General features: G+C 38.1%; 1 protein-coding gene across 1 annotated transcript; it reads left to right on the top strand.

Moving 5' to 3' along the window:
- The first annotated feature begins 491 nt into the window (after window positions 1-491).
- Window positions 492-18653, top strand: sypb (synaptophysin b). Its single transcript, XM_059333686.1, has 7 exons — window positions 492-570; window positions 3003-3068; window positions 12993-13117; window positions 13916-14117; window positions 14222-14413; window positions 14511-14825; window positions 16619-18653. The coding sequence occupies exons 1-6, from the start codon at window positions 553-555 to the stop codon at window positions 14793-14795; spliced, it is 888 nt and encodes a 295-aa protein (XP_059189669.1). The 5' UTR covers window positions 492-552; the 3' UTR covers window positions 14796-14825; window positions 16619-18653.
- The last annotated feature ends 3240 nt before the right edge of the window (window positions 18654-21893 follow it).

Below are 21893 nucleotides of genomic sequence, written 5' to 3'. Positions count from 1 at the left end.
AAAATGCTGTTCCAATGACTTACTTGGACACAAAACGTGGAAAAAATAAGATCCAGGTTAAAAAAAAAACCCAACATACCCCTTAAGGTTTCTTTCGACTACATTAAACACTGTATGTAAATCTGAACTTGCCCACAAAAAAGGAAAATATATTCCTCTAAAAATACAATCAGCTGACATTTGTTGATGGTTGTAGATGACCAGCAGCAGTTCACGAGCCTTCACCGACCTTTTTATTTCCCCCTTTATGTCCCTCTTCCTGTGTACTAAAGCGTGAACGGTCTCCATGCGCTCCTCTCTGCATTATAAGCCTCGGGGCAATCTCAAGCTGCCCTTAGAATAAAGCTGCGCTGCGATTGGACAGACGGCTCGGCTCGTCCTTAACCACGTCCAATGATTTATCTGACGTCACGACGCTTCACACGTCCTCGCCCAGCTCGTGACGCAGTCCGGCTCTTCCTCCTGGGCGTCTTCCTCCCCTGGGCTGTTCCGGATGAGACGCCTCCCTCCCTCCGCCCCTCTGATCCTCTTATCAGCGAGTAAGCGGCCAAGATGGATGTTGTAAACCAGGTAAGGCTTTGGGGAGGAAATCATCTATTACATTATTGTTTTGTTCGGTAGATGATGTTCGTTCAATTTGCTTAGTTTTATTTTGTCGCGTTTATATATTAAGATTTATTTTTTTGGCCCCAGATGTGCCGACCTTAGCGTTTGAATGCAGTGATTTCGATTACCATGGAGCCGATGTCGTGATTCATGCATTAATGTAAAAAAATTGCTGCGGTGTAAATGCACGACATAGAGCGATTTAATTGGACAGTTTTCCATCACTGATGCTGCAGTCGGTGTGATGGAGCGGCCCGCTGACAGTCCGAAAAAATGTGTAGGATGTCCAGAGATTTCTGCAGCAATGACATTTAGCAAGGGAAGGAGAGGATGTAGCCTATCATCTCCGGGGATTCTCCTAATTGATTCAGACTGCTCACAATTAGGCTCGTGTTGCCAAGATAACAAACATGATTAATTTTTTCGAGGCCCTCGGTGCTGTTCGGATAACCGCAGTAGGCCCCGACACAGAGGAGGACGGTCTCTGCATCTCTATGGCCACGACCAGCTCATCTCCCTCACAGGGCTCACTGCTTTTATGTGACAAAAGGTTTCCCTAAGACACGAGCGGAGAATCAGGCTGTCAGACTGCTCTCCACATGCATTAAGTCAGTGCATGCGTCATCTGTTTAATATGGATGTTGATGGAAACAATGAGGGTGATTGTAGCCCGACAGCCTGAGAAAGAAAAAAAAACCCATCACTGCTGCTTATTTCCAGTGCGGCCATTTATTGATGCACACAGCAGGGACACACCGCCTTCTTTGCGGTGTCGCATTCACCTGCGCGCAAATGAAATGCTTCATCTTTATTTATCTTCAATTACACAGATTTCGCGAGATTTGCGTACAAATGGATAATAAAACGACTGTTGCGAAGCGTGCAGCGAGAGAGCAGAGAAAACAGTCGGATAATCAGCTTTGTCTAATTGTAATGCCGGCAGGAGCTCTCTCTCTCTCTCTTTCTCTCTCTCACACACAAACACACACACACACACACACACACACACACACACACACCATAACATTTAGAGTAGACTACAATAAGAGTGGTACAGCAGGTCATAGGCCCACTCTCCAGCTTTATTCCCTTGCAGATATTTGCCTCATAACATTAGTTCCAAAACTGGGGTAGGTGTACCCTCACTGGGCACGTGTAGACATGTAGTGACTGGTGGATATACAGCAGAAATGTGTTTTGCATTTTCAAAGTCAAACAGACATGTAATGAACAATGAATACATTCTAAAACTAATCTGTAAATAGACATGCAATCTTAAATTGTCTAATTGTCTGCTGAAAATACACTCATGTATACCCTCTAGTGTTCAGCTAAATAATTACACTTTTGTGGAATCATTAGTGTACGATGGTGCAGGTACGCAAACACCTTATAACAACACCTGCAGGTTCCAGTAGTAGACCAGGCCACTGGGCTGTATATATGAGAGGTACTTAGGTCCATGCTCTCAATAGGACGGCGTAATATGGAAAATATGATCATTCCTAATTTCATATACAATCATAGCAATATTGTGACAATATTGTATTGTCGACGATTAGTGCTATCCCAAAATATTTACACGATGAGAGTTGGGGGGAAAAAGAAAAATCATTAATAGTGTAGATATAAATGACTAGAGATAGACCAATGAATCTGTTGGCCCATATTATCAGCCAATATTAGTCCGGCAGAGATATATTGGCAATATTTTGGTTTTGGCGTACAAGTTTCCAATATGCACTGATATGGAAATTCTATGGAATATCTTTTTTTTTCTTTTCTTTTTTTAAATATAATGCATATTTAAAAATCGTATCATAACACAGTTTATCCAGCAGAGCATGCACCAACAGTATGTAGCGGTAAGTGTCATTCAACACGGGGGAAAAGAACTTATACTCACTGTGGTAAAAAAAAAAAAAATACAGCTGGTGTCAAGAAATGTAACAGCCACATCACTTTGATTTAAACTATGAACCAGCACAAAAATGACAACATAAGTCACAATGTTCTAAAGCCACACATTAACAACACTAACAAAAAGTAACATTTACACCATTTGGACCATAAAAGAGCAAACTGTATGCAGCAAACTCTTTCTATATATATTTATATAATATTGGCTAAAATATTGATATTGAAATTTTTTATCACCCTAATATTGATTTCGGACCCAAAAAATCCTGTAATGCAGCCGGTAAAAGACAACATTTACAATCTAAGACATCATCTAGTCTCATATTTATACATCAATATAATATCAATATATTTCCCAGCCCTAGTTTTTATCAACATCATCATATCAACAATGTGCCTAGTGTGCTGAGAGAGGCTGATTTCTGATTTAGTTTGTTTTAAACTCTGCTAATTGGTGATTTTTGTGTTTTTTGCAGTTGGTGGCCCAAGGGCAGTTCACGGTAATCAAACAACCATTGGGATTTATCAAAATTCTTCAGTGGGTAAGTGATCTATTTTACATATTCATTGCATACATTTTGCATTAAAAAAATTACATAGATAAATTAAATCACACACTAGAATATTATTAAGGCACTTGGGGCTTGTATTGTGTGCAATAAATAACGTTGTCATGTCCCAAACTGACAGATTTGTAACCTTCTGTCTCACAGAGGTCATAAAGCTGCATAGGGCTTAATAATAGATGTGGTTCTACACTCTTTAAAAAAACCCTCACAGATCTCTCACAAGGTTTAAAATCTGACCTTTTTTTCCTTTTCTCTTGAAACATTACAGTAACACTACCTTAATAATTACTCCCCTAAATGTATTCAATTCTTACGTTCATATTGGGCTGGAGGAGTCTCCTGTATCCTGATCATGTGATCGTGTGATGCTGCTCCAGCAGGAGACACCAGCAGGATGCGTTACGTCACTGCTGTAGTAACACGATGTCAGTCCACCGAGGAATATAATGACAATTTGTCAAATCTTTCTCAGAGGACGTGACCTCTGCATACGAGAACAGTTCATTACATCTGTCATGTGTTCAACCTCCTCCACCAGATGATGGAGCCAGAAAACTACTCATGCAGTTTACCTATGAAGAGAGCAGTTTAAATGGCGTCACTGGGTTATTTAAATTCAGTGAAAGGATTGTAAAATTTCTGCATCAGATGTTTTTGTCTGTTTTTTGCCTCTTTTTTTTTTTTTTTTTTTTGCGAAAATATATCAATAAACAGGTTCTACTTAAGACATTGTTGCCTGTCTATAATGTGACGGATAATAATAAAAAATAATAAAAATTAACGGATAAATGCATTCAGTTCTTTTTGGGGTTGAACAATTAGATGATTAATTAATAACCAAATTTTATAAATTGATTAACTGTTGTTTTTCAAGTAAAAATGCCAAATGCTCCCAGGGCTCAACATTAACTTCTAATTGCGGTTGCCAGTTAGAAAACCAGGCATTAGCATTTGGGCGCCTTAATTGAAAATATGGTTGTCATTTTTAAGTGACTGTATATTTAACGTAGAACGCCAACTCAAAAAAGTTGGGACAATGTGTAAGAGTAAAAAACAACAACAACCAGAATGCATCAAATTCAGAAATCACAGCATATTTTTTACAATAAGAAAAAACATTCATTCATTCAACATAAGTTGAAAAATATCTTGTCTTTGCCCATTTTTTAGTTAAGTTTAGCTTTAACAAATAATCACATTCAGTGTTGTTTATGTTTTAGATACTATGGAGTTATATGTTAGTTTAATGATGAAAATGAGACATAAATTCTGTGTGGTATGTTTTTCTGTTTGCGGTTCTGCCTGTGACAACAATATTTATCACTAATGCAACAGACATTTAAAACTCACAACTCTCAAAAAACGTCAATGTAAATCTTTTGCACAGTGCTCATGTTCCTAATTTGCTACTGTATTTATCACTGCTGCACTTTATACTGCTTATTTATACTACCTATTTATACCGCCTATTCACTCGCACTTTAGTACTTTTTAATATGTTGGACTTTTCGCTGCCTGTTTATTGTTATTGTTCGTCTGTCTTGTAACTTTTGACGTGTGCTGCTGCCTTCTTGGCCAGGTCACCCTTGTAAAAGAGGTCTCGATCTCAATGGGTTTTTTTATCTGGTTAAATAAAGGTTAAATAAATAAAAAAAATAAAAAATATTGATTTAGTGGTGCACGTTTTGCTGCTTGCTGTCATTGTTTTCTGTATATGTTAAAAAGTGGCCAATTCCTCAAAATGGTTGGCACCCTGGCAACTCTTACTGTGGTGTGCTGCACTGCCTGGGTCCACCTTCTCCAATGTGAGGATTTACTGCTTCTCTTTGTCTTATACAATCATAAGCTGATTATCTCTGGCGTTTTGGTCTGTTGGTTGCACAAAACATGTGATATGATACCATCAGCTTGTTTTACTAAATCATTACTGGCATTTTTTTTAACGATTCTCTGAGACATTTGAGCAAGACACAAGAAAATTAGATTGATGAAGAATGAAAATAGTTGCAGCCCTGATTCCATTCAGTTTGATCCTTCATAGAACAGTTATAGAAGTTATTAGAAGATGAGACATTAAGGATATTGTCTCACAGTCAGAGATATCGTCAGCCACAGAGCATGCTCACACTGAAAAAGCTGCAGGGTTAACAGTGGTGCTTCTCTATCACAGTTTTCTCTCTCTCTACAGCTGGGACAGCATAGTGGTGGGAATAGTAGTACTAATTACCCACACAGCCTGCAGCCAAGTGAGGGCCTCTTAAATGTGTCTTTTCTCATGTTACGCAAAACCCAGATGGGATATTATTTATGAACTGGTTCTGACTGGTTGTGGTTTGTGGTTGTGGTTATGGCAGCCAGTTTACATCATCAACACAGTAGGCGAAAGCGTTTCTAGAGCAGAAACTATTTTGTCACCATTTTAGACATTTTTCAAGCAAAAATGTGTCTTATTCTGGCTCCGTAAATGTGAATATCTGATATCTTCTTTTGGTCATATTTGCTAGTAAACTGAATGTCTACTGTATAGTTGGAGGTCACCTTGGGCTCTTTTTTATACTATTTTCCGATAATTTATACATAAAACAATAAATCAAGAGAATAATTGGCAGATAAGGTAAACCTTAGCTGCAGCCCTAATTATTTAAATCAGCTCCATGTTACTCATTAAACATGTGCATGTATTGTAATTATTAATACATTTTGGGCAGATGGATAAGAAGGGATTTGCGGAGGGGATGCCCTTCCTGCACATGGTTCCCATAACTGTTTGCTACACCCCTGATCCTTGGTATGAGAACGCACTTAACAACCCAGATGAAAACGTGCGTGCCACACTGTAATGGGCTCTGCAGATATGCCAGGGAACAGTCGGAGGCATGAGTGTACTGCATGACTCTGTAGTCCTTCCCTGGAGCTGTGTGAGTGTGCCAGCACCTCATCACTGCCTGCCTGGGTCACAGCAAGCAAACCACCAATCAGGAGCCCCGCTCAGGAGGCCAGGGTCCATGACTCATCTGTCAGAGGGGCCTGCGTGCCTCAGCGTCAGACGAGAGGAGGAGCTGCTGGAGCTGCTGCTTTTTCTGGATTAATATGGGCATACACAACCAGCAAAGCAGGGGTTTTTTTGAAGGGGAGAGAGGAGCCTCCCTCTCCTTCAGTGGCACAAAAAGATGTTTCTGTTTAGAAGGAACAAACCTTTTTTTAGATTTGGACAAAAAACCTTTGGATTTTTGTTGCGGTCAGCATATGCTTTTCTTTAATTTGTGTGCAGTGTTCATATTCATGTCTTTGGATTAGGGAGATGAGAGTAAATATCAGTATGATCAGTTGATTTTATTAAGGATCTTTCGATGGTAAAAAAAGAAAAAATGTATGAGATTTAAAAAGCGTTCAGTATGTGTGACTCATGTTAGCTTGCCCACCTCCCACCCCACCCTTCCTGTCTCTGGGGAATAGTGCTGACAAAGCCCAGATTTGATGGATGTTGGAAGACATTGAGTTCCCAAATAATGATGATGGAGCTCAACCACAGAGTATGCACACAGCCTCCTCCGCTACAGGATGCTGGCACTGCTATGTTAAATTTCATCTGCATACAAATCTCACTTTCTGACTCATAAAAAAGGCTGTTTGTGAGATCATGAAGCGAGAGCCTGATTCACTTTGCTGCGGTCCCTAATGTGTAATAAAGGCTGTTGATTTTGTTGTAGCTCAGGGCCTTTTGCTGTTCAGACGCTTGGTGGTTATTACTCCAGGGCCTCTGGTGAAGGCTCACACAGCTTGTGTTTATTTCTGTGCTTTTGTGCTTTTGGCCATATGTTGGCATGTGAGGAGCTGCAAACCCTCCTACAAGGATGGCTTTTTAATGTTTTAGCTGCATATAAACTGGAAAATCGTGTTTTATTTGGCATAAATGGTTATGGTTATGTCATCACAGAATATTGACCAGAGTGAGATAAATTAACTGATATTAGCTTATTGCTAACGTAGCATTTATGTTGGCTGGGAACTATAAAGAAATTGCATTACAGAAGAGCCAAAGACAATACGTATTTTTAAGCAGAACCACATCTTTTATAAATTCCTTGAATTGAACAAGAAAATCTTTGTATAAATTGGCTGGGTCTGCATATCGTATGTTGGCTGATATAAGGCTGTACTCATTCACTGTTCATTGATACACCTAAAAAAGGTAATTTACATCAATGTCCGGACTTCTGAGTCCTGTGTTTGTGTCCCAATTAAGAGTCAAGAAGACTGCATCCTGTCGTTAAATATGGAAGTAGTTATTTTAACCCAAACCCTGATCTTTTTCCTGACCTTAGCCATGTAGATTTGGTACCTAAACCTCACCAAGTAGTTTAATTTTACAACGTTAACCACGTGTTTAAACATGGGACATATGGCCTAATCTCCTATCCCGATATAGGTAATTTCATATCTCAATCATCTTATGATGCCAATAAAATATATCATAACCCATGAAAATGTTAAAAAGAGCGATTTTATTTAGCAAGATATCATGACAACCCATAAATGAGAATACGTTGCTGATATCCTACAAGAATGGCGGAACAGAAATACCAAAGATAACAAATTAAAGACTGTAAGCAAGGATCTAAAAAAATCCATATCTTAAAATGTCAATGTTTTGTGTTTAAGTAAGAAAAGAAAAAAAGAATGTAGTCCAATGTATTGTTAATGGAATTCGGTACCTTTCAGATAATCAATATCACTATCTCAGAAAGCCAGAGGTGGAGGAGCTCTACAGTTACTTTTATTGATCTGTGGATCAGTTTTCACAGAGACAGACAGACAGTGTGAGAAAAGCCGTAGCAGACAGATCGTTTGTGTCTGAGTGTGTGAGATTGTGTATCTTCTCAGCACAGAAGAGCCGACAACAACCCAGCATACCAGGAGGGGTAGAAACCAGCCGCTGCCTCCTCACTGTGTCACGCTGCCAATAGTGTTACCATGGCACCAAACACTCAGTGGGCCACCATTTCTTTTCTCAGTCTGGTTGGCCTTCTTCTTATTCTTCCTCCCCCATCACTCCGCCTTCCACTCATCTATCACCATAAAAGTACAACTCTTAACGTGGTGAGGCGCCCCCACATTTAGAATAATTAATTAACTTCACAGCGAACAGCAACAGCAGGGTTTGAAAAGTGAAAAACATTCACAAAACCAACAGCTGACGTCCCAGAGGCTAATCCACTTTCTTTACACAGTCAATAGTCGTAGTGATTCCATCAATTAATTTCTATGTACATTTTGAAGATTTGCATGAGAAAAGCTTGATGGAAACACCAAAATAATTAAAACTTTTGAAAATGCACATATATTTTTTTACACTTGTTTGAAGTTTTTTTTTGTCTTTTTCCGCTCCCTCCACTGGCTACCAGTGGCTGCGCGGATTCGCTTCAAGACTCTAGCTCTGGCATACTCCGCTGCTAATGGTTCAGGCCCAGCTTACATCCAGGACCTTGTCAAACCCTACACTCCTACACAGACTCCCACCCTGCGTGGGGTGACTCGCCACAAAACATCTTCCAGACTTTTCTCTGCTCTGGCTCCCAAATGGTGGAACGAGCTCCCCACGACATCAGGACCTCAGACAGCCTGTACACGTTCCACCGCCGACTGAAGACCTACCTCTTCCAACAATACCTCGGTTAAAGTCATCATGGTCGCCTATCTATATATTAAAGGGGAAAAAGAAGAAAAAATCTCTACTCTTCAATTTGTTCTCTTTTTTAACATATAGCACTCCTGTACACTGCAAAAAAAGAAAAGCTGGGTGAACTCAAAATTTCAAGGCAACAAACTTCGATACATTTTTAAGTTGGACAATTAAACTAAATATTTTAAGTTTTGTTTTTGAGTTTACTCAACTCTGAAATTAGATTTTTGTCAACTCAACTGTACGTTGTACTAACTTATTATTTTGCATTGTAATAACTTTTAATCCTTACTTCTGCTAAATTCTGCAATGTGCTGAATTCGTTGGATTGTAACGCCGCTATGAAATGTCAGCTAATGTTGCGACCACAATTTTGAGTTAGCATTGATACGCTAATGGCTACTCTTGTAGCTGTAACAAGCAGCGGCGCTAGCATCAGTTAGCCGCTAGCTTTCGCTAATGACCGAATTTCACCCATTTCCTGCATTTCAAAACAAAGAAATAAGAGTTATCAGAACTATTGTCCCTTGTTGTGAACCCCAATTTAAAGATATAAGTAACAACAACTCACCAACTTGTTTTTGAGCATACAACTGGCTTCTTTTGTTGTGCTAACTTACATTATTGCCCTAAATGTCAATAATTTATATTTAAGTTTTACCAATTTAAATCACTGTCTTAGGCCAAAAAATACAAGTTGGCTTTTTTGCAGTGTAGCTAAACTTGATTCCTGTAGTCTAAGGCTAGTACCATCAGATTGAATGCACTTATTGTAAGTCGCTTTGGACAAAAGCATCAGGCACATGAGATGTAATGTAATGTAAAAAAAAAAAAAGTTAACGTGCTAAACTGGAGTTGGAAATGCTTTTCATAATAAGTTCTGACGTAGCAAACATTTAACTCACATGACTGATCAGCGGCTTCCAATCTGACATGAAAGAACAATTATAAGTTGAATCCATTTCCTGAAGATTTCTCTTCATTTTCTCTTGTGGGTTGTCAGATTAGCAACCTCTTTTTTTGTTGTTCTCTCGTGCTTTGATTACTGATGGATTAGCCTACAGCAATACATTACACTGCCATCTTCTGACCAAAGTACGTTGTTGCAGCTTTGTTTATTTGTTCTAAACCAGTTGATGGAAACATCCCTAATTCACATATACTTTAATGCAACATTTCAAAATTTGTGGGAAAAAAGTTTAGATAAGAGTACCGTGTACTTTTTCCTTTAGACATACATTGTGAAAGACATGGGAGATGTGTAAATGAATGTGTAAAAATATTTATTCATAGGTACATCATTTTCTCACTACCAACACTTAAATAGCACTTATTTAAATCATTGGGTCCTAAAAGTTGTAAAGTTCACGAATAGACAATTATATTCTTCTCTCTTTTTTTATTTCCTTTTAAAAGTCATTTTCATATTTTCCAACAGGGCTGGGAGGCGGGTTAAAGTAAACGCTAGTGCACTTGCATAGATGTGGAGGATACAGGTCTTTTTTTAATGCATTTATGAACAATTTTCGTAGGAATGAATGGGTCCCACCTACAATGCTGTATCCTCCTTATACGCTTGAATTACAATTAAATACACAGACTTTACAACATACATGATGAAGTCTACATTTCAACATTATTAAACTACCTTTTCATCAATAAGTAAAAGTTTTACATGAGCGTATTTATCTTTGAGAATCCAGCCTGTTTTAGCTTTCTTTCTCTCTGAAGAAGACAGCGAGTACACTAAATGTTGTAGGTCTCTATACTGATTCCTGTCATGAAATCTGAACCTCGAACCGTCTCAGAGGGATAATGAAAGATTGACATGGACACTGGGAGCTCTAAAGCCTTGAAACAGTCTGAAAAATAAAAACAGCCACAGTGGTGCCATGAGGCACTTACACTAAACAGAATAAGATGGATGACATTATATATTTTAGGATAAAATGTTCACTGTGTGAAGCATTGTGCCGACACTGCAGTTGTGACATGCTGCTCATGCTGTAGCTGTTTAGATTAATTGCACAGCTGCTGCAGCATTACGTCCTATTTTTCTGTTTTAGGCTTTAAAGAGAAAGTACAATATAAAACACAGCTAATAATGAAGCAACAAACATGTAATGAAGCCCAAATATTAAATTAAATAGGATTTCTTGTAGAAGAGTATTTTAACAGTGTGGAATAAGTACTTTAACTAAAGTAAATGATCTGAATACTTGCTCCGCCACTGATACTAATGTGGAAATCCGTCGTGTTTTAGTTTGGATTTGAACTCAAAATCTCCACTCCAGATGGCGCCAATTTTTTTATTTTTTTCCTTGCCTGAGATTTATAATAAACTGTGTTATTTATCAGCAGCCGCCTCTCCCTCCTCTCTCACACACTAGCGCTGCCACTTTCATCACATCTCCAGTCATTTGCATTGGTTATTAAAACCTGTTAATTAGCCTTCTACCAACAACAGGGAAGGTGTTGGAGATATTGAGTGAGGACAGGAGAAAATGAAAATAACAAAACCCTGCAGGAACAAAGAAGGATGAGTAAAGCGATCACAATGAGGCTCGCTTTAGGCAGCTGGTGTGTAAATCCAACAAACGAAGCAGCGACTCACATTAGCTCAAAGATTACTGTAAATAGTTTAGTGTGTTGGTGCCTGCAGCAGGTACACACGACTACAAGGCGTGCCTGTGTGTGTGCGTGCCTGTGTGTGCATCCGAGCTCACGTGTCGGGGTGTGGCTCTGTGTGTGTTGTGGCTGGCTTTACAGTAGCTTGTTGTTGAGTACTTGGTGACAGATGGTAGAGCACCTCAGTCAGATTAATAGCTGGATTTTCCATCCAATCGGATCTGGCCCGCAGTGTAGGGAGGGTGTGGTAAAAATACTCTGACTTGTCTAATCTGACGTGTGTGTGTGTGTGTGTGTGTGTGTGTGTGTGTGTGTGTGTGTGTGTGTGTGTGTGTGTGTGTGTGTGTTGTGTGTGTGTGTGTGTGTGTGTGTGTGTCTGTGTGTGTGTGTGTGTGTGTCTATTTGTGTCATTTAAAAACAACACCGAGCTGTCTGATGTAACAGACCCCCGAACAAATGCACAATCACTGTCGTGCCACGATATATAAATAAAGAAAAAAAACTACAACATCTACTGAAAACCAATCGTAATGGTAACCATGGCAACAGGCGCAGCCCTCGCAGTATAACCCGGTGATAACGCTGCATTGATTTGCACTCTGTTGGCATTTTTCAGCCTCTCGCTGTGATTGGTGGAGCATCAATCTGCTTGAGACGTTGCAGGTGGTGAAACAGAGTCTGCAGCCTTCAGTGTGAACAGAGCTGCAGATGCACCTGTTTCACTCTTTGTTTACGTGGTTGCATTATCCCGACCTAGGGCTAGGTGATATTGCCAAAATCCTCTTATCACAATGTAGGTAATTTCATATCTCAATAAGGATATATAAATATACTACAATAAATGTCCATAAGTAAATATGTATGAAATAGCTGATCTTTGTATACTCCTGTGTGAATTAAATGTTCGACAATTAAAAAGCACTCAGCATTTTATCATTTTATTTAGAACTTGAGTGCAAAATTATAATTTTTTTAATAACAAATATTTTGTATTTAAATTGAAGATCAACTTATACAAAGCATTTTACAGTGAATCATGTTTTAGATATAACTTTAAAAAAAAAGAAAAACAATAAAATAGACAAACAGATATGCCACGGACATAAAAGCAAAACAGTCCAGTGGTGGAAAAAGTATTCAGATCCTTTACTTAAGTAAAAGTACTAATACCACACTGTGAAATAACTCCAGTAGGAGTAAAAATCCTCAATTCATAATTTACTTAGGTAAAAGTACAAAAGTATCAGCATCAAAATGTCCTCAAAGTATCAAAAGTAAACTACTCCTTATGGAGAATGGTCCCACACAGATTGTTTTATATATTCCAAATACATCAGATTTTCAGAGAAATTTGAGTCAGTATGTGCTCATTATTATTCCTCTGAAAGAGAATAAATTATCATATTGAATTGTTGCCCAGCCTTAATCCCAGTGATGTTATGTAATCAGCTGAACATGGAGGAAAGTGTGATTTAAAATAATCACGTTGTGCATTCTGTGTGTTTTTCCCCCACATTTTGTCTTTGAGATTTCCAAGGTCTTGTCTAACCTTCAATATATCTTTTTCTTCCTCTTTTCTCCCGCAGATCTTTGCAATCTTCGCCTTCTCGACATGTGGCAGCTACAGTGGCAAGTTCAAAATGAGTGTGGAGTGTAAAGACCGGTCGGAGAGTGACCTAGGCATAGAAGTAGATTTTGAATATCCGTTCAGGTACGTCTCATTCACAAGTTACCATCACCTCCTCTGTAGTAGAAAGTATCAAATTATATATTGTTGATAGTGATGTCAGTTAATATTTGAATCTCATATTAAAAAATTGCTTCTTCTTTTTTTTATGATTATAGAACATGTAAGAAATAAATCTGTGCAGCTTGCGCTAAGTGGTATTTGTTTTAAATCATACACCGAATATATATGTGTGTGTGTGTGTGTGTGTATATATATATATATATATATATATATATATATATATATATATATATATATATATATATATATATATATACAGTTGCTTGGTTTACTTAACAAGCTCATTATTCCATCTGATTATAATTGGACCTTTTCCAGAACACATCTTTTTTGGTCAAGATTTATTTTCTTTTTGCTGAATATGAAGTTACAAGGTGTAAGCACCTCTCCAGCTCCTGGTCCACACTCACCACACTTTCACAGTCCAAGTCCCAACAGACAGAGCTGCTCTGCCTCTATAAGGTGTTAATAAGTGAACCCTCGAGGTGTTAACATCCCCCAGCAGTGCATTTATTTCTAATCGACAGACATGAGAGTGGTATCGATGTTCTCATCTAACTCTGGCTAAGAAAGCATATGTGTTTCCTTTAAAATATTGTCTTTAGCCGTTTTTGTTATTGATTGCGTTAATCGCTTTTACACAATCTTATACAATCAGTGAAACTCACAAAACTGTATCACCATTTACCTTTTGTTTTGTTTCTCAGCTCTTCTTTCACTTCCTCATTTCTCTCTCCGTCTTTGTGCTGCTGTTTTCAGGCTCCATCAGGTTTACTTTGATGCCCCCAGCTGTAAGGGAGGGGAGGAACCCGAGCGTCTCTTCTTGACCGGGGACTACTCCTCCTCAGCTGAGTTCTTCGTCACCATTGCTGTCTTTTCCTTCCTCTACTCTATGGCAGCCCTCTCCGTATACTGTTTCATACTGGAGAAGTACCGTGAAAACTGCAAGGGGGCCCAGATTGTGAGTTTGTTTGTGCCTTATATGTATGATACAAGTCCTACAGAGTTGTTACAATGAATATCTTATTGCTGTTGGTAGTAACAATGACCATGTTGTCTTGCCAGGACTTTGTTGTGACGGCGGTATTTTCCTTCATGTGGCTGGTGTCCTCATGTGCTTGGGCTAAAGGCCTGTCAGATGTGAAAACAGCCACCGATCCAGAGAAGGTCATCACTTTCATCTCAGCCTGTGACGAACAAGAGAATCGCTGCCGTGAACTCTACGAACCCAAGGTCTCCGGCCTCAACACCTCTGTGGTAGGTCCCCGATGCTTCACACTGAGTAAACTGTATAAAGAGTTAATATGAGAACACAAACAGTCAATATTTAAACTTGTACCTCTCTGCACTACAGGCTTTTGGCTTCATCAACGTGATCCTGTGGATAGGAAACCTGTGGTTTGTATTCAAGGAGACTGGTTGGATGGCGGCCTTCTCTGGAACATACGTCCCATCACAGGAAAAGCAGCCCGCTCCCGATTCCTTCGCCCAGGGAGGCTACGCTCCACAGGACCCCTATGCCGGCTCACAGGGAGGGTACCAGCCCGACTACGGCCAGCAGGGAGGCTACACTGAGGAAGGAGGATACAGCCAGGGCTATGAGCAGCAGCAGCCCACCTCCTACTCTAATCAGATGTGAGCCTGTCCAGCCAAACACAGCTGCAGGATGGTGAGTGTAAACATGTAAAGACAGTGTAGAACATATGAATGGTTAGATCACATTAGTGTATATCAGAGCTGTCGAACTGATCCATTAAAGGAACACTCCACCGTTTTTTCATATTAAAACATGTTATTCGGTCAAGTAAGACGAGTTGATACAGACCTCTTGCGTCTCAATGCGTGCACTCAATCGTCCTGGCGCGTGGCGCCACTTGGCTAGCACTTAGCTTAGCCCAGTTCATTCATTAGGATCCAAACAGATGGACAGTTAGAAGCGACCAAACTCCTCCACGTTTTCCCTATTTAAATACAGCTACACGAGTAGTTAAACGACCAAGTATGGCGACACAAAATAAAACGTGGCGCTTTTCTAAGCGGATAAAAAGGATAACTATAATGTATGGCGGAATAGCACATGGGAGCACTTCGACTCGGCGCAGTAATATCATCACTCCTGAAAAATCTTCTCCCCTCAGGAGTGATGATATTACTGCGCCGATTGAGTGCACGCATTGAGACGCAAGAGGTCTGTATCAACTCGTCTTACTTGACCGAATAACATGTTTTAATATGAAAAAACGGTGGAGTGTTCCTTTAAAAGGGCCGGTGCAGGTTTTTGGAGCGCACCTGACGGAACTCATTCAATCACCTGAACTGTCTTCACACAGTTGAATTGTTGTATCAGGTGTGCTCGGTTGAAACAAAAAGCTGCAGCCACGCGGCTCATTCAAGAATTACTTAAGATGCAGCTTTAACGTCCTAAAATCTCCTAAAATGCTTTTTGATTGACAGAAAAAATACATACAGCAAAGCAGTCTCCAGTACACCCGCCTGTTAAAAGTAACTTTGTGATCTCGGCCAGCTGTCCGCACTCACCTGCTCTATTTGTCCCTTAATGTCCTCTAAATCCCAGCAACCCACAGGAATGAGTTCTTAAACCCTGAAGTAAGTTAGCATTTTAGCACCCTGGGGTCTGTCTTCTCAAACTCAGTGAGGATTTTGAATGGGTTGGTGGTTAGATGCCTGAAATAAGGTCAGCGGTTAACGCAAGCTGAAGAGATGTTATTTATAAAGGCATTTGCTAACAAGTGTCTAAATGAGACTACAGAGGTTGTCGGGGACATTAAACCCCATCGCACCGGACACGGACAGCAACTGCCTTACTATTCCGCCTCACAGCCTTTAGTTGTGTTTTTCAGTGCTCTTGCAAACTCTTGTAGTTTGTAGATCACATTAATAAACTATTTATGAGGCTATGGTTTCACTAGTTGTCAAAGTGCTGCTTAGCTTTTCGTAGATCGTCTGAAGTCGTAACAGCAGTGATGCCATGTCAAGTCATGCAATCGTGGTGTAGTTGGCTATAGCATATCGTTAGCTTTTTACTTCTGTCAGCTGCATTAACGCTTCAAACATCATAAACGTGGTGTTCATTTGTAAAGATTATCCTGCTGAACAAAACACGTCAGGATCAGAGCTTATTTCCTTCAGTGATCCAAAATGCAATGCAAATGCAATGCAAAAATCCTCAATGTGATGCTATCTTCCAGGTTGGCCGACAAAATTTGCTCTCTATACATATTGCCATTTTAATTTTCAGGCATGACTTTTGTTACTGGATATCGTCACAGAATAGAAGCTTTAAAGGGCATTTCAAAAGTGTCGACGTCAGCTTTTAGCGTCCCATATTTGTTGAGCCGTAGCTCTGTTTGTATATTCAACATACACTCACAGGTTTGCTGTGTGTTTAATATTTTTCTTCCCCCCTCTCTTTCTCTCTGTCCTTCTCTTTTCTCTCTGCAGGGTGACGTTGTGATTTCGGAGTGTGGCTCTCGACCACCACCTGCATTTCCACACTCCTCTGTTTGTCTGTGTGTGTATCTGTGAGTTGACAGGCGGAGGGAGGGAGGCATGGAGGGCAGAAACTGGTGGGGCCTGGGGAGGGGGACACCACTGGGGAAATGGGTCTTTGCTGTAACATGATGTTTATTCTCGTGATGTATTTAACTGTAGAAGACAACAGAGGATTGTCTGTTTGGTTATACGAGAAAAACTTGAATACAAATACCAAAACATTCGTTGACGAACATTTAAGAGAAATCTTGTAATGGAAAAGACTTACATTTATGGAGAAAAAAAATTGTAGTAATATTTAACTTGGGAGAATGTATTTGTCTGTGCTGTGTAAATATCAACATGCTGATATATATGATTATATGTACACAGTTGAATAATGGTGCACTCCATAAAAGTTGTTATACAACAAATGTTGAGCACAGAGTTATTCAATTGCATTTACTTTGGTTCTGTTTAGGAGCTCACATAGTTTAGCCTTTGCCCTTCAACTCCCGTAAATTATTCATAATGTTTTAATTTATTCATCTCAGAATCTATGAACATCTTTTTTATTTATTTATTTATTTCAGCATTATTGACGGGATTTGGGAAATTGGGATGGCAAATACTAAAAGAAAACCAGAATTATTAATATAAAAAGTGAGCAGAGAAAGAGTAATTTATAGTAAAAACAGTGAATAGATAATATAAGTGGGTTTTACGCAGGTTGTTCCATCTTTATTTTATGTTTTTATATATATTTTTCCATCAAATATCACTGTCAAGTGAGGATGAACTCTTGTGATACACAGAACATTTTAAATCCTGACATATAAGATCAAAAATTGCATAGGGTTAAGAAAATTAGTGAGCATGGTAGCATCTCATATTTGCTGTGCTGTTTCGGAAACTGCTATAGTGTGCTATCAGTATGAAAATTGTGAAATCAGGGCAGTGAACAACAGATTTAGCGACGTGTGTGTGTTTGTTTATTTGTTTGGATTTATGTGATGGCATCAAACTGATTTTGTCAATGAACCCTCGTCCTGTTTTGATCGTCTGGAAAGTTGTAAGACAGAGTCATATAGTTTTTTAACCGGTGTTTCTGTCACACTAGTGGCGTTAACGTTAACCGTAGACAGTCGAGAATATTAAACACGTGTTATTATGAGGCGGTCTGAACAATGTGTCTCCATATATACTTCTCCTGCATCCTCAATCCTTCTTTATCTCTTCTCTTTCTGGAGGTGAATTTACTGCATGCATCCTTATATCCTAAAGCATCCCGAAGAAACATATTTGAGAGGCTTAAAGCTGCAGGAAACGTTAGACTACACAGTAATACCGTGCTAGGTTTGATCCATCATAGAGGTTACTGCACAGCACATACAGCAGCTCTGCTATATTCTACTCGAAGCACAAAGTAAGTGCTGCAATAATGACTTCTTTCCAGATATAAATACCTGTCCTATACTGCCAATCCTCTGTTTGAACATACAAGATCGTGTTTGCCAAATGGTAAGAGATGTGTCTTGATTGGTAGTTTTGCTTCCACAGTCATCAGGATGAATTGTTGCCCATCTCCAGGATATATATCAATCCATTGCATAGCCTTGGATACACTCTTTCTTTTACAAATCAGGGTTCTTTGATTCAGGCGGTGTAGAAGCACCTGGCTTTCTCTCTTCGTCTAGTCCCCTCTCCCCCCACCTCTGTTATTTTCTCTCTCTCTGTCTTTCCCTCTCTTTCACTGTAGCTCTTATAAATATGCTGAAATGAAATATACTCTGTTGTTTGTGGTGAATGATGTCTTGTGATACTCTCTCTACGCCTTTGGATAGTGCTGTGTTTATTGTGTATGATGTATTCATATTAGTATTTATGATAATGATAAGTCAGAGAACAAAAAAAATATCCAAGACTCTCCAGAATTCTGCTGTATTCTTATTATATGGGATCCATGTGAAACAAAATGAAATAAACTTGAAATTATTCTGTTGAAGGTTAAAACGTGTACTTCTGTTCGTAGAGACGATGAGTGTCTGTTTGTTTACTCGGCTGAGTTTTTTTAATATGTTGTAGCAGAAAGTTACCACAAATATTCTACAATAAACTTCAGATAAACCTTAGAACGTGCTCAGTCAATTTAGTGATAGTAGCTTGAGGTTTATAGAGACATAATTAATTATCTGTTTTTATGTCTAAGGTGAGACACCACAGGCAAAAACATTGTTTTATCATGCAGGTTTTTTCTCCCATTACATGTCTAAAACAAAACATTTCATGTAAATTTAACTATGTTTTGTAAATTTATCCTAAATTCACTAAAAATGAGCGTTCTATTGCAGCGTGTAGTACCGCAACCATAGTCTAAACCTCGTCATCACAGTCATCGTTAGAGAGCTCCCACTCTCCTGCACAATATGATGTGTTTTAGATGTTCTATATTGTTGTTGCTGTGGATTAGATTCAACATTTTGTCTTCATTGAAAATTTATGAAATCGTTAAAGGCTGTTTTCTAAAAATTAGTCTTTTCTCATGCTCTGAGTCATAAATCTCAACTTCAGCTACACTTCCAAATGCCAAATTTTTATTCTGAACTATATTCTGAAGGTGTTTACAGTGGGGTTTGTCTTTATACTATTCATATATATATATATAATATTCATTTTTTATGGCTTTATTTTCTGATTTATGGAATGATAAGAGCAGATATCCCAATTTCCTTCTTTAAAAAAACTTGGAATATAATATATCAACAAAATAAAATAATAACTTTGAAATTTGCTTTATCCAATGTTCAGATTTATGTCCTGGAAAAAAAGTGCATTTAATAGAGAGTGTACACCTCATTTGCATATCTAACCATACAATTTCAGAAAACTATAATGCAAAAAATATTCTTGCAGATATCTTTAAGTTAAAAAAAACATTCACCTGTAGTGTCAACAAAATGATCTCTGTCCAGACCAGAAATGGACCTGGACTGTACCGGAAGTCACATTTAATCAGGAAAATATAATATTTTCTAACCTAATGCTCTTTGGCAATGCAAATTATGTGCCTTTAACTCCAAGTGTATATTTCCAAATCATTATATGGTACTTTAAATCATTCATAATAAATAAATAAATAAATGCCAACATACCCTGAATAATAAGTAACAACTTAAAGATATAATAAATATCTGTTTCCATCACATTATTTGTGAACTCAATACACAGGTTAATAGTAATAGCCAGCATATATTTCTGACCTCAGCTGGTATTTAAACTCCATTTCAGGCAGGAATTGGGCCAGTATCATAGACTGACCCAGTCTGTGGTTTTAGTGAGGACTCTGCATGGCGCTCCCTGGTGGTTGGGAAGAGTATCAACTGAACAACTCAACTGTTATTTTGCTAAATGTGAGAGTTGAAAATGTCAAAGACTTGTCTCTATAAATGATTCAAGCAAGACCAATATTTGATAGAAAAACACAGCATGTTTTTACTGAAAAATGTATTGTAGACACAATAATGGTCTGAAACTCATTATAGGTTCACTAGTAAGTTCATTTGAATTGATTTTGCAGCTAATGAAGCTCGAATTACAGCTAAAGTAGTCTAATGACTATCTCAGAGGAGGTGATGTTCCAACAGAGACCTCAGAATCAATATAATAAACATGATAATCAGTGTAGGGGATTAACTACTTGAAATATGCTTGAAACTGAGTTATGTAATTAATTACAGTAATCAAAATGTTGGTGATTAAAAAGGGGTGACATTGTATGTAGATTTAGAATTTGACATTCATTCTTTTGTTTTGCATCTTTTCACTGTTGTTGTTCCATACAACATGGGTCAACAAAGCCTCATTTTTTGACATTTTTTTGTTATTACATTTAGAAAATGTACTGTACATAAAGTATTTATCACCAGCTGTGGCTAATACTGAAGACTGAATCGCAACCACAACTGCCTGTAGACCTACACAGCTGGAAAAAAACATCCAACAATTAGCATAAGATGCGTTCAACAACTATTAGAAATATAACGATTCTGTTGAACACATAGGAACAACTGGAGGAATTAAAACCATACTACTAAAATACTCCATTGCAGGTTTAAGTCCTAAATTGTACTTCAGTAAAAATACAGAAGGTTCAGCAACTTATTATCAAATATATGTGTTATATTGTGATTATCAGAACATGAGTATTGATGTATTAGTTGGTAAGTAGAACTTTAATGTCATAGTAGCTTATTTAACTACTTTTTGATGGTATATTCCATAACAGTGCAACTAACATTCATTCACATTCACTCATATGTTGCTGCTACAAAAGGAAGGTAGATATATTAACATTAAAATGATATGTACACTTATCTATCAGTGATTATAATTCAATAACATACATTTTTCTGACATCTCAGTGGAGGTTTTTATTTGTAACAGACTATTTGTATATTGTATATTTGTTCTCTGTTTCTACTGTGTGATACGAAGTTTTTGCATGTACCTGAAAATAATACTTTTAAAATGCAGAACTTGAGTGGAGTCATGTGTTGAGAGAACAAACCTCTGTGAAATGCAAACAATCATGTAAAAACGGTGGTCAAGGACAGTATATATAAAATAGTATTCCCAGACAGGAAGTGGTTGCACCTTGAACCTTGAAGTTCTTCCTCCACTATCAGCGGTGGAAAGAAACAAGACACATTTACTTGTTTATTTCTGCTTTATGTTACTTTATACTTCCACTCCACTAGATTAAAGAATAAAGTATTGTACTTTATAATAGTCAACACTGATAACTTTAGTTATTTTACTGATACAGAATATAAGACATTATCAACAAAAAAGATATACTACATCATAACAGGCCAAGATTACACTACACAGCAGTATATAAACAATAAAGTACTTCTTGCACCATTGAGTATAAGTAAAAAAGTGAAGCAATTGAGTACTTTTCCACCACTGAGTAAAAGAATGAAGTACAATTCTTGAGTACTTCTTCTACCACTAAGTAAAATAAATAATTACAGTACTTGAGTACTTACACCACTGAATAAAAGTAAAAAGTTCAGTACTTGACTACGTCTTCCACCATTGAGTAGCAGTAAATAGTCCAATTATAGAGTACTTTTTCCAAGTAGAAGGTACAGTACTTGAGTACTTCTCCTACCACTGAGTAAAATTAGAAAGCACCATCCAGTAGAGGTATAAAATTAATAATTGAGTACTTCTTCCACCA

This window comes from Centropristis striata, chromosome 5 (genome assembly GCF_030273125.1).
Source record: "Centropristis striata isolate RG_2023a ecotype Rhode Island chromosome 5, C.striata_1.0, whole genome shotgun sequence".
NCBI lineage: Eukaryota > Metazoa > Chordata > Actinopteri > Perciformes > Serranidae > Centropristis > Centropristis striata.
Note: the sequence above shows the minus strand (reverse complement) of the source record. Positions and strands in the feature narration are given on the sequence as shown.